This window comes from Mirounga leonina, unplaced genomic scaffold (assembly GCF_011800145.1).
Source record: "Mirounga leonina isolate KUSES-001 unplaced genomic scaffold, KU_Mleo_1.0 Mir_114, whole genome shotgun sequence".
NCBI classification, from domain to species: Eukaryota; Metazoa; Chordata; class Mammalia; order Carnivora; family Phocidae; genus Mirounga; species Mirounga leonina.
This window is the reverse complement of record NW_023270265.1, coordinates 37,635,691-37,648,008: the sequence shown is the minus strand read 5'-3', so window position 1 is coordinate 37,648,008 and position 12,318 is coordinate 37,635,691. Positions and strand designations below refer to the sequence as shown.

The window sequence follows — 12,318 nt, the reverse complement described above, 5'->3', positions numbered from 1 at the left end:
ACATATATATATAGATAGTGATATATCCATAGTGATTATAACTAAACCATACCTAGATCTAGATAGATCTATATCAAGGAACTTGAATAACTGAAATGACAAGGAGATATATTTCCCAAATTTGGCAAGCTGAACCTTGCCTTTTGGTACGGGGAGTAAGCCCTCATCAGAATCCAGTGATGTGTCGGTGCTGCTGATTGGTTTTCAAGAAGGAGAGAAGCCCCGCAAGATAAAGAAACGGGATTGTTTCAAATCAGTTTTAAAATCATCAGGTGTTAGTGAAACTAGGATGAGAATTTTTTTTTTCACATTAATGAATATTATAAGGTGCTAAGGCATAAACATGGTTTGGAGGTCATGGAGATGTCTTTAAGCTAAAAGTGAAACCCTGCCTGAACATAAAGGAGGTCACTTAAAGTTTGGCAAAGAGCAAAATGAAGTACAGTGTGCGTTCCTGTGAAAAATTGATGTCTCATCTTAGTTTCACTAAAACCTGATGATTGAAAAACTGATTTGAAGCAATCTGTTGATTTACTTTGAGGGGCTCACTGCCCTCCTGGACAGCAATCAGCTGCACTGACATGTCACTGGATGCCGATGAGGCTTGCTCCCTAGATGGACAGGCAATTTCAGACTGTGGGAGTTTGGAGATACATTTGCCTATCCTGTCGGTCATCCAAGTTCCTTGATTCCTTAACAGCTGACAAGATAAGAATTGAGCACAAAATATCCTCAATGTCTAGATGAACTCCCTGTGTCATGAAAAAAAAAATCACATAATAAAGAGCAATTTATTTTTTGGAAAGCTCTTAATTCAAGGTCATGAATCTGTAAAATAGCACGATGACTGTATGTTGGATAACCCGTGATTTTTTAAATAAACCTTCATTTAAACAAATTTTAAAAATATTCTAAATGACACTACATCAAAAACTAATGATGTAATGTATGGGGATTAACATAACAATAAAAAATTTAAAAAATTCTAAATGATGTTTTATATACATAAAGAATATTTCAAATATTTTTGTGGCATATTCATTAAAAAAAGAGGGGGATGAATATCCAATTTTCCCCCCTTAAGATTCTTTTAAGTCTGAAGTTTCTTACCCAGTTAGGAGTTCAAAAAAGCAATTGAATTAGCTAGAGAATGGAGTTGCACAACACTATTTACACTAACAAGGTTGCCTTTGGTGAGATAAAAGTGTTTTAAATAATTTTCTCAGTCCTATTAAAACTCTGTATTTTTAAATGTACAAAAATTTATTTTTAAATAAATGAGTTGGTTTATAGGGATGGGTTTCATCCTAAAAAAATAAAGTCCAAGGGTGTAAATAACAAATTATTGTTATTTTGAAGTAAAGCTAAACAAGCAGATTCTCCCCTGTATATTCCAAATTGCAGAATCTTCGAATGGCTCAGAACTGAGGTCTTTGGGTTGAGTTCCCCATGTGGGAAAAACACACAACTGTCTTTGAGTCTCTATCTGAAGACATTCACGGGCAGAGAAGTCTGTGTTCTCCATGGCATGAATGACTCCATGTTTGGAGTATTCACTGGTTGTGAGTCACTGGGCTAAGTGCTTTTCTAATGTTATACAATGATTCCATGAGGTAATAATATCTGGTTTAACAGATGAGGAAACAATGTCAGTGAAGAGGAAGTAACTTGCCATGATCGTTCTGTGAATAAGTGATGGTGTCAGGTCAGTTGGCACAAGGTTGGTATGTTCTAGACAAAATAATAAACCTCGTGACAGGTTTACTCTTGTTTGCATGATTTTTCTTCACATAGTCTAAAATAACCAGTAGAGACTTTTTTCCCCCCTCCCACTAATATTTCTGTATTCAGTCCTGCTTCTCATATTACTCTTCATTAACCTTCTGCTTACATTTTTCAGGATGCACACACAGCAAGCAATGTGATTGTGGGAAACACAAGTAATCCTTTTCTCGCTTTAGTTTGCTCTAAAAACTTGTAATATTAATTTGTAAAATTTCAAACAGTACAGAAATATATAGGGTAAATAAATACGAATCCCTCCCTATCCCCTATATTCAACTCTATGCAGGGTTTGTCGTATCCTTCCATTTATCTATTCCTTTTTTTTTTTTAATCCCTATACATATGCAGGCAGTTCTTGCTCTGAACAATTCTGATGTGCCCAGTTTCAGTTCTAACAGTTTCAATAACACCACTCCCTCAAGAACACCGTTCTAATTTCAGCTGCAGGGATTATTGACTGTAATCACCTAAGTATAAACTTCACTGTTAGCTCTTCAGTCCACAAATCACTGTGTAATAACAGACGTGTCCCCTGATCAGTGACCAATAATGTCACTTCTTCCAGTCTGTTGGTGACTGGTCGCTGTGTGTGATTGATTGTGCACAGACAGCAAAGTGTGTAGTTGTGGTGACTTCTTGTCAGATAAACAAAAGAGGGATTTGGCCAGAAAGACAGGAAGTCCAGCAAAGAAATGAAACATGAACACACTGGAAGTGACATTTGAGTTGAAAGTAGGTGGAGTGAGAGCTGGCCTTGGGAATGCTGTTGTTATTTGATAGACTCGATGTGTACCCAGGGACACTGATGGAGGGTGACCTTGAAGTCCATGAGGAAGTGGCTGTGATGAGAAGGCTGATGTCCCAGAAGAAGTGATGATGGAAAAAAGCTTCACATTAAGGAAACTGTGGGAGATAGAGCACAGCATTGAAAACATGGATGAAAATTCTGGAAGCTAATCCAATCTTAGAAAGGCAAAAGACGATTTGCTGTTGAGAAAAATACTTGCTATTACAAATTTTATGATGAGAAGGAAGCAGGCACTGTCCAAATACTTTTTATAAGTTTTCTTACAAAGAAAAGTTTAATTCTCAACATTCGTAATGTTTTAAACTACTGTGCGATAATATTAGCTTTATTTTTTCATTTTCTCATACTTTCATAATTCAGTGGGAGGCCTTTACTCTCTTATTTACCTTGTTTCAGCAATTACCCTTTTGGTTTATTTATTCATTCTTACCTCTCCTTTCAAGTACAATGCAAGCTCTATAGCAAGGACCTTGTCTGATGCGTTCATCACTGTACTTAGAGACGAAAGAGATGCTCGGTAAATAGCTGAATGGATGGATTTGCATTTGATTTAGTGAAGTGAGCATCTTCTCATTGCTTTCTTTTATGAGCTGTATGCTCACATTCTCTGCCTATTTTCTAACGGGGGTATGTTTCATAGGATATATGATCTGTTAACACACACACTTGAAATATATATATATAGTTCATAGGAGCTCCTCATATATGATTAATTTTATGTCCAATCTTATGTTTTGCAATACTTTTTCATTTTAACTTTTCATTTCTGTTCTCATTTGTTATACAGATGCCTAAAACTTTTAAGTAGTCATACATATCGCTTTCCCATTATTGCTTTTGGGTTTTAGGTCATACTTAGAAATGCCCTCCCCACCCCTGACACTATATTCTCTTTCATTTCTTCTGGCACTTTGTATTCTTATTTTTTATGTTGGCATTAATTCCTTTCAAATTCTGTAAATAGTGTTAAATGGAGATCTTTTTTTTTTTTTAAAGATTTATTTGAGAGACAGAGTGAGCCGGGGGAGGGGTAGAGGGACAAGGAGAGAATCTCAAGCAGACGCCCCACTGAGTGCAGAGCCCGACGTAGGGCTCAGTCTTACAACGCTGAGATTGTGACCTGAAATGAAATCAAGAGTTGGGTGCTTAACCAACTGAGCCACTCAGGTGCCCCTAGAGATCTTTTTTCTTTTCAAATGTTCCCAAAACCATTTACTGAATAGATCGCATTTCCTAAATGCAGTTTTTATACTTATGATTTTAATTACTGTAATTATGATTGCATGATTTTATTTGCTTGCAGTTTTTTTTTAAGTACTACACTCATTTCCCCAAAAGTTCAAATACTAAATCGTGACTTACAGATTTGTAAGCAGTAGAATTATCTCATGTCTATTTAAAACAGAAAGCATATTAAAAACAGAAACATGACTTTAGAGAGAAAATATTTAATCTATTTCATGAAAAAGTGCAAAGTTTTAGAAAAGAGGCATTAGGCATTAGTGTACATTATAAATACATTCTTTTATAATCACATGTATTACACTTCTTTTGAGTTGGTAATGAAGGCTGGTGCACACATTCATTCTATATGATCTTCTGTTAACATATGCACTTGAAAAAGTCACTGAAAATAGTCTTGAAATATATGCAGAAATAGTGTAAAAATATATTAATCTGTCTACATGAAACACTTAAATATGCATACCACATTAAATTTTAGAATTAGAGCATGAATGGAAATACCAGTATATGAAATTATAAATTGGATTTCATTGCATTTTTTATCTTTGGAGGAAAAAATAAATGTAATCAAACCTTTGGAATGACAGATATGAAGTCAGCACAGCAGACCAACTCTATTCTCAAAACCACAACTTTATCCACACAAAAGATGGGAGAGTCTGAGTCTCTAAATTTGACAAATTTATGAAATGTTACAATTTGGGAGTGTATTATACATATAGATCTCAAGCACACAGCAAACTGATTTGTTATACTAACCTAAATATTCCTAAAATATTAGGTATATTGCAAATTAGAAATTAATCTTTAAATCACATGCAGTACTGTTCTCCTCTGGAAACTGAGATATTAGGAATTCTAGAAAAAAAATTTACTGCAACAAAACCATTCTGCTCTGTTATTTGTGAAACCATAGTTCCTCACTGAAACTTCTACAGAAACTACTATTGTTTTTAAAGAAAGAGAAGTCTAAGGTGTGGAGAGGAAGTGGTAGTGTATGTCTTATAGGTAAATTTGGATGATGAATATCACAGGCATGCATGAACAATACATTTCAACCCTATACAAGCAAAAACTTGTTAGTTTTGAGCGGTATAATGAACAGCGCAGGCAGCCCATCCTGTAGATGCTCACAGCATGATTGTAATGACCACAAATTCTAACAATAGATTGTTACATGGCAGAGTCCTTCTACATTTTCAGAAAGGAACATGTCTATTTTTACCTTTCATTACCATAATTTATCAACTGTTTTGCCCTGTATACTTTAGCATATATTTCTCATGAGCATAGCACGGTAGCTAAAGAATCATAAAAAGACTGTCTAAACTGGGCGTATTTAAATCTGAAGGCTGATTTTTTTTCCTACTTCTCAGCATTATGAGGTCTCATTTCACTGTATTTCAAATCTTAGTATGTAAGCAAGTATATTAAAACCAAAGGCAATAAATTGTCCATGTCATTCATAGTCTCAAGTTTCAACATTAACAGATTTTGCTTCACTCCGTATTACTGAGAAACACCAGCTCTGTCAGTTGCTACTAAAAGAGAAAGGAATTCATACCATGCCCTGACAGTCACAAAAAAGCCTCAGTTTATGTTTGTTTAGTGTTTTTTAGGACAAGGTTGCTGGTACAGGCAGGGAGGCCTATTTGGAAATACCTGTGATTCTTTCCTTTTGGTTGGGGGCTCTCAACTAAACACCCCTTGGGTACTTGAGAGCGACATGCCTTGAAGAGGGACACACTGGACAGTGGAGAACTCTAGGCAAACATTCCACAGCAAGGATGTAGAGTTCTCACTTTCCAGCTCTAACCTTTGAAAATAATTAAACCAAATCAGCACACGGAAAAATGGAAGGGTTGCCATCAGAAAAGCTGCCTAGGGCGGCCTCCTGGTCCACTGTACCCAGGCCTCTGTGGTCAGACTGGCTGCTGGGAGGCCAGAAGCAGCCAGGGGAACCTGCAGGTCTGGTGGAGAAGGGCCAAGGTTTCCTGGTCACGGAACACATGCAGGCAGATCAGTAAGCCCCTACCGTGTAATACTGTTCTTTAGGTTATCCTATTTCAAGGAAATGGAGAAAACGAACTTTTAATTATTCAGGACAAAACAGTGACTTTTGGTTAATGTGAATTCATTTAAATAAACTATGTATGTGCCCCAGGAGAAAGAGGAGGAAATCTTGGTGATTAATACTGAATTCTACTTCTGAAGTATGACACAATAGTTACTTTTTAAGTTGTACATCTCCTTATGGGTTTCAGGAATGGGATTTTATAAGAATTAATAAATTCTAATAATTTAAATTAGACTATCTAATGAAAAGATGTTTATAATCTTGCTCCTGGATGATCATGAATCACAGTGGTAAAATTTTACTTCGTTCCTTTCAGTACCTAACTCTAGAATAGGTTGACCTGGTGAAAACTTTACTGTGATAAAATCACATATATTTGAGTCACTGGGGTGGAGGTTCTCATTCCAGTGTCATTTATGAAGCAAGTAAGCAGAGAACTTTATGTGCTTTATGTGTGTTAACAGGTTGGCCAAATATTATGCTTCTAGAACTCATTTTAGTTATTAATAACAGAATGTTCTTAAATATGAAGATGTTTAGGGTCTGAGACAGCCCTGTGCTAAAAATTCAGTTATCCTTTATGACAAGGTCTTATAATTACCTTTTGAAGACCAATTAAAATAGCATTGTTGGACTAAAACTGAAAATCTACTTAATTCTTTAATACATGTCTGCCAAGAAAAATTCTGGATAATATCCGAATTTAAGGAAGAATGGTACATAAAATCTTTTGGGAAACAAAAGTATACAGACTGTTCCTAAGAGGGTATAATGAAAAGTCCAAAGAGCTAATAGAGTTAAATGGATTTAACTTAAATTTAAAAAACAATCATCACTAGGACTTTTTGGATTCTTTGATTACTATTTACTATATATAGTAAATAGTATATTTACTATATATAGCTTTGAAAGACTGAGGTCTAAAAAACCCCTACTTTTGAGAGGCAAAGTAGTATGGTAGTTGACCAGACTGATCCAGGCCCGGCCACTTCCTAAATCTTGTATCTACTGGCGTAACTGCTTAGAACTTTTTTGTTTCGGTTTCGTCATCGGGGAGAAAGGAAAAACAGTATCTCTCTCAGAAGGCTGTTTTAAGGATTAAATGAGTTAATGCATAAGAAGCACTTAGAAAAGTGCCAGGCATATAGTAAGCACTCAATAAATTCAGCTATTCGTATTACTTTATTTAAATACTTAACAGAGGCTGAAGAAAGCATTCACAGAAGTACGTCGTACTCTTTCTTAATTCTGCAGTTTGTTTTCACTCTCCGTCTAGGAATAGAGGTAGGAATTAGGAGACCTGTATTCAGATAAAAGATACGTCACTATTCACCTTTTAGTCACTCCACACAATTGGCTGAGCAACAGCCCATGCCAGGCCCCACTCCAGCATCAGGCATTATTCTGAGAACTTGAGTTAATGTCACCCACATTTTCACATCTGTAAAATGGACGTAACATCTACTTGTCTGATTCATAGTTTACTTTGAAACTCAAATGAGGCAAAATGCATGAAGGCACTTTGAAGATTTTGTAAAGCACCATCAGTGTGTTACAGGAATGGGGTGTAGGGTGAGTATGTCTGGACCCTCTCAAAGGAAGTATATGGCTCATAGTCCTGGGTCTAAGAAAATTTTCATAAAACTGTAGGTTTGTTTCTGACTATAACATCACTTATAAAGTAGTAATCTACTTTATTATAAAACTGTTTCTCTTCTTGAATCCCAGCTCCATGGAGATTATTAACATATCAAATAGTTGGCTGAGAAATATTTTCCTTTAGAAATTGCAGTTGCAAAGAAAATGTCAAGCTATGTGTTTATAGTCATAAATTATTATTAACTAAGTGAATAACTAGCAGTTCCATTAATTACTAAATACTTTACAAACACTATTGAAGCCTTACAGTGACCCCCATAAAACAGGTAGAATAGCCCCATTGTATAGGGTTAGAATCCTAGAGCCTGCAAAGCACATGCTCTCAACCACTATACCACATTACACTATAAAACCCCAGAAGAAAAAGTCCTGATCATTTCTGTCTTCACCAAATCACATAATTAAGAGAACCAATAGAACAAAGAGCTCCAAACTATGTTCTTGATCCTTGGTAATAAAGATGATTTTAGAAAAGTTACATCAGTGCTTATAACTCCGTTCACTTTAGATCTTTAAAAATTGCTTCCAGTTTTCTTTTCTGAAAACAACACATTGTTCACTGAAAAAAATACAAGTAGAATTAAAATATTCATAATTTCATCATTCAGGAGAACCACTGTTGACATCATTCCTCTCCACATATTTTTATGCAACTGTGAACTACGGAATTTATTTTTTGATCATTGTTCTTAAACATGATGCCAAATACAATGGTCAGACTGAAGTCTTTTTAATTGGCAGATATAATCTAATAGTAAATTTTGTGCAGGCAGAAAATTATTACTGATATATATTTTCAATATTTTCCTAAATTTTCCAACATGGAAAAACAAGCGGAGAGTAAATTATTTCAGTGATATTAACTCAAAACTATACTGCCTATGAGAGAAACTTAGATGGAAATTCTCGATCTTTGTTCTCTCATCCACACATATGAATTTTTTTGGGCTGTGTTAAGATCATAGCTTTCTGCAGGCCCAATAATACTAGAACTATAGTATTAGAACAGTTAAGGAGAAACAATGTAATGTATAGTGATTAACATAACAAAAAAACCCTTTTGTTCAGAACCCCCCCCGCCCCCCCCCCCCAAAAAAAGTTGAGAAAATTGTTTGGTAGTCACTGAACTTTATCAAAGTTACACTTATGGGTGATTAAACCATTAGGTTTTTCCTTGTGAATAGGTTAAATATTTGCCTGAGGCAGCATATTTAAGATAAGCAAAATTCTTTTCAGGGATCATATTAACCCTGAGTATAAATTCAGGGAAAAAAAGTGCTACCACTTGTGAAAGGACATCACAAAGAGTGTGGAAAAAATAGTGACAAAGCAGCACAATAATTTAGGTCAAAGATTCTAGGAATGATGTCAAAGCGTGTGTGATGCCACATTACTGGCCCTTTAAGGTGACTTATACTTTTTCTAAACTATCACTGGGCATGATTTATACAAGAGAAGCAAGAGTTAAAAAAAAATGGAAGTCCTTATAGAAAACAGAAGCCAGAAGGATCAAGTTTTTAAAAATAAACTTCCTAGTGCTTCCTCTTATGTAAGAGGTTTATGTTAGTCATAAGTTCTAGGAACCTATTTATACTGCTCTAGTAGGATTTACAAAAAAATCATACTAAATCCATAGAAATAATATTTTTAATGTAAAACGGTGCAGACTGGTGACTGGGTAAGAATAAGAATGTTCAATAACCTATACTTTGAAAGGAAAGTATAAGCTTAATACTAACCGAAACTGTCTAGACAAAAAGAATATTACTAGATTCTGAGAAACATATAATACAAAGCTATATGTGTGCTTGTGTATTATACTGAAAAATTAATTATCAAGTATTTCTGAATTAGGTTAAAACTGCATATACTTCTTTCCCAGGGACTGAAAATATTCTCATCATGTCCACCTGGAAATGAGAAGTATATTTCAAATGAGATTAAAACATGACTTCAGCCTATTCTCTGTAAAAGAGAGTATTAATGTTATACATCCCTTTATTACAGAATTCTTGTGTGGAAAGAAAAGGTTTATGAGGTAATTATATATAATTTTAAACAAGATTCTTTTTAACTTTACATTTATACATCTCTTTAAAAATAGCTTTAGTAGGTTACAAATTGAATCAAAGTCAGTACTACATACTTCCTTACTTCAGAGGTTTAGGTAACTTGAGTATATAAAGCTAGTATGTTCAAAACTATATTTCAAAAAGAAAAATGGGCAGATGATGGTCCTGCAGAGATCACACTTCTAATTTGCTTTTGAAGGGAAAGGCATATTATGCCATTTTGTCTATAAATATTTATTGGATAAATACAGTTTACCTGACACTTTCAAAATCCTATAAGCTGATTAAATCACAAACATATTGAATCAATTATAGTAAAACCAAGAATAGGCTTTTAAATAGTTATAAAGGGAAAGGATAAAGAAAAAACTTTCAGTATCTTCTAGTGACAATTTCTTTTTGGGTTAAAAATAACCCCAGTGTCATTAAATCCCTGTATGTTTCAGCCCTAATATTTTAAAGAGTAATAAATATATATACATATTAATAGCATGAAAGTGCTTCACACTAAAATTTTCTTTGAAGGCTTAAAAGTGATTTTTAAAAACATCACAATAAGTGATCATAATTTAAGTTCTGAATACGGGAATCAAAAAACCCAAACCCCAACCAATCTGCATATCTTAATGCTTCTAAGTGAAATTTAAACCTCTAAGACAACATATATACCCATTTACTCAGATTCAGCTGTCACTATTTTTTATCGTGAATAGTATCAGACAGTAATATGTCTCAAAGTCCTTTTCTCTGGGAAAATTATAGTATCTCTGGGGACTCAAGGGAGTGAGTCTGTACATCCTTTGACACACTTTTTCTGAATAGAGTTATAAGGCATTAATAATGGTATGTTAAGATAGCAAATAATTTATAATAAAAATAGAAATTCTCTTTTAAATCACTCTCAACTGAGAGAATCACAGAAGAGAAAAAAGAACATATTTACCACCCAGATACTCTTTCAGTTTCTACTGTGATGTAAAGACTTTTTTTTTTTTTTTTGGCTTAAACAGACCTTAGGCTTTGAATGGCAGGTGTCCTGGATCTTGGGTTCTGTTTAAAGTTATTGTGAAATGTATATATTCAAATGTGCTCCTTGATACTAATAAAGGTAGAAAAAGTTAGTTAAAATATTTGGTTTCATTATCAGTATTCACTGCGAATTATGTTCATGATAATATTCTAGACTACAGTGTGGATTTAAGTTTTGTGCCAAATAGCAGCAGGGATTACAAAATCATGGTTCAAATGATGGTCAGTGATTTAGCTGGTACACAGCCAGAATGAAGGAATTTGTTTATACTAGATAAGTAAATATGGAGCATAGCTTTATTTTAAAATCTGTTGCTAGAACTGAGCAGTGGGCTCCTTGGTATCCAGAGGCAGAAATAAAGCTGCTTTTCCTAAGTTACAGTGATGATAAGGATGGAGGACAGTGGCTGTGGCGGCCAGGTAGCTAACTGGCTTGTTAAAATCCATACTTGAGCTCTACTGGAGCGATGCACCCTTGGTGTGCACTGCTTATTTGTAAAGGCTGACTGAACAAAATTCCCTTCATCATACAGGCATTGCTGTCTGCGCTACAGTAATAAAGGAACACGCTGATAGATATCACGGCTTCAAGTGATAAGCAATCTCCAGGAATCTGCAGTGAGATCGCTGGTTGACTGGAAATGCTCTCTATTTCTCCAGAGGGTATCTGTCCTTGAAGAAGCCATTCATTGCCTAGAACATAAAAAGGTAAATTACTAAGACTGTATAAGAAGACAAGTGGGTAATTAGACAAACCTTATGAAGACTAAATTCAATCAACAGATATTTACTGAAAGCCTCTAAGTGCCAGGCATTATGCTCTGTGTGAGGGACATAGATGGGATATAATGACCACCCATGAGAAGTTCCCAGGCTAATGATCTTGATATCAAATTATCAAAATTCTTCCTTTGAACACTGTAAATTGCAAATGTCTACTGAAACCAAATTGAATAATGCAAACATGGCTATAGATCCTTAATCCTTGAAATTAAAAATGAAACCTATTAAGTTCTATAAACAAACAAATAGGTCATTTTTATCAGATAAAGTGTTTAGGAATGCCAATGACAACTACAGAATAACCTAGGGTATACAAATTATGTACAACTCTGCAGTCACTTTCAAAGTCAAGATTATGATGAATTATTAAATATCCAAAGGTAAAAACCAAACAATACATTTTCAGAGACAAGTAACACTGCATATATTATTCAGATCGGCTCAACAATGTAAATACTAAGATTTTGTCTGCCTCATTTTAATACATAACTCTTCTTAGATTTAAATATGTAGATTATAACATAAGTGTAATAAACCATTAAAAATCTTTAAGCTTCTAGTATCAGAATTTTAAAAATGTCTTTATTCATGCAGTGCCTCCTCTCAGAAGGGACATCTGTGTCATACTGAGGAAGGACATGTTTACACGGATATTCAGCTTAAAGGGGGGTTAGAAATCAAGAGCCAGCATCTGGAAAACACAGGACATACTTTCCTGCCATCTTAAAGAGAAGACGTGGAGCACAGTCTCATGACTTCTCAGTGACTTTGGTCATCTGTACAAAACCTACTGAGTGGTAATGAAATTCTATATCTACTTTTTGGCTTTCTTCTTTCTTTTCACCTCAGGATGAGTCAAC

General features: G+C 34.7%; 1 protein-coding gene across 2 annotated transcripts in view; it reads right to left on the bottom strand.

Moving 5' to 3' along the window:
• Positions 1-4,025: 4,025 nt before the first annotated feature.
• The window catches only part of NHLRC2 (NHL repeat containing 2), a 60,095-nt gene continuing 51,802 nt past the window's right edge, over positions 4,026-12,318 (bottom strand). Inside the window, exons 11-12 of one of the 2 annotated variants that reach the window (XR_004683613.1) lie at positions 7,115-11,368; positions 4,026-5,899 (exon numbers count right to left, since the gene is read on the bottom strand). Coding sequence is in view for 1 of the 2 variants with exons in the window: in XM_035029465.1 (XP_034885356.1) it covers positions 11,112-11,368 (257 nt within the window). In the remaining variant the exon portion in view is untranslated. Of the gene's footprint in view, positions 5,900-7,078; positions 11,369-12,318 lie in introns of those variants that run through there. The other variant, XM_035029465.1, reaches the window with a different exon arrangement.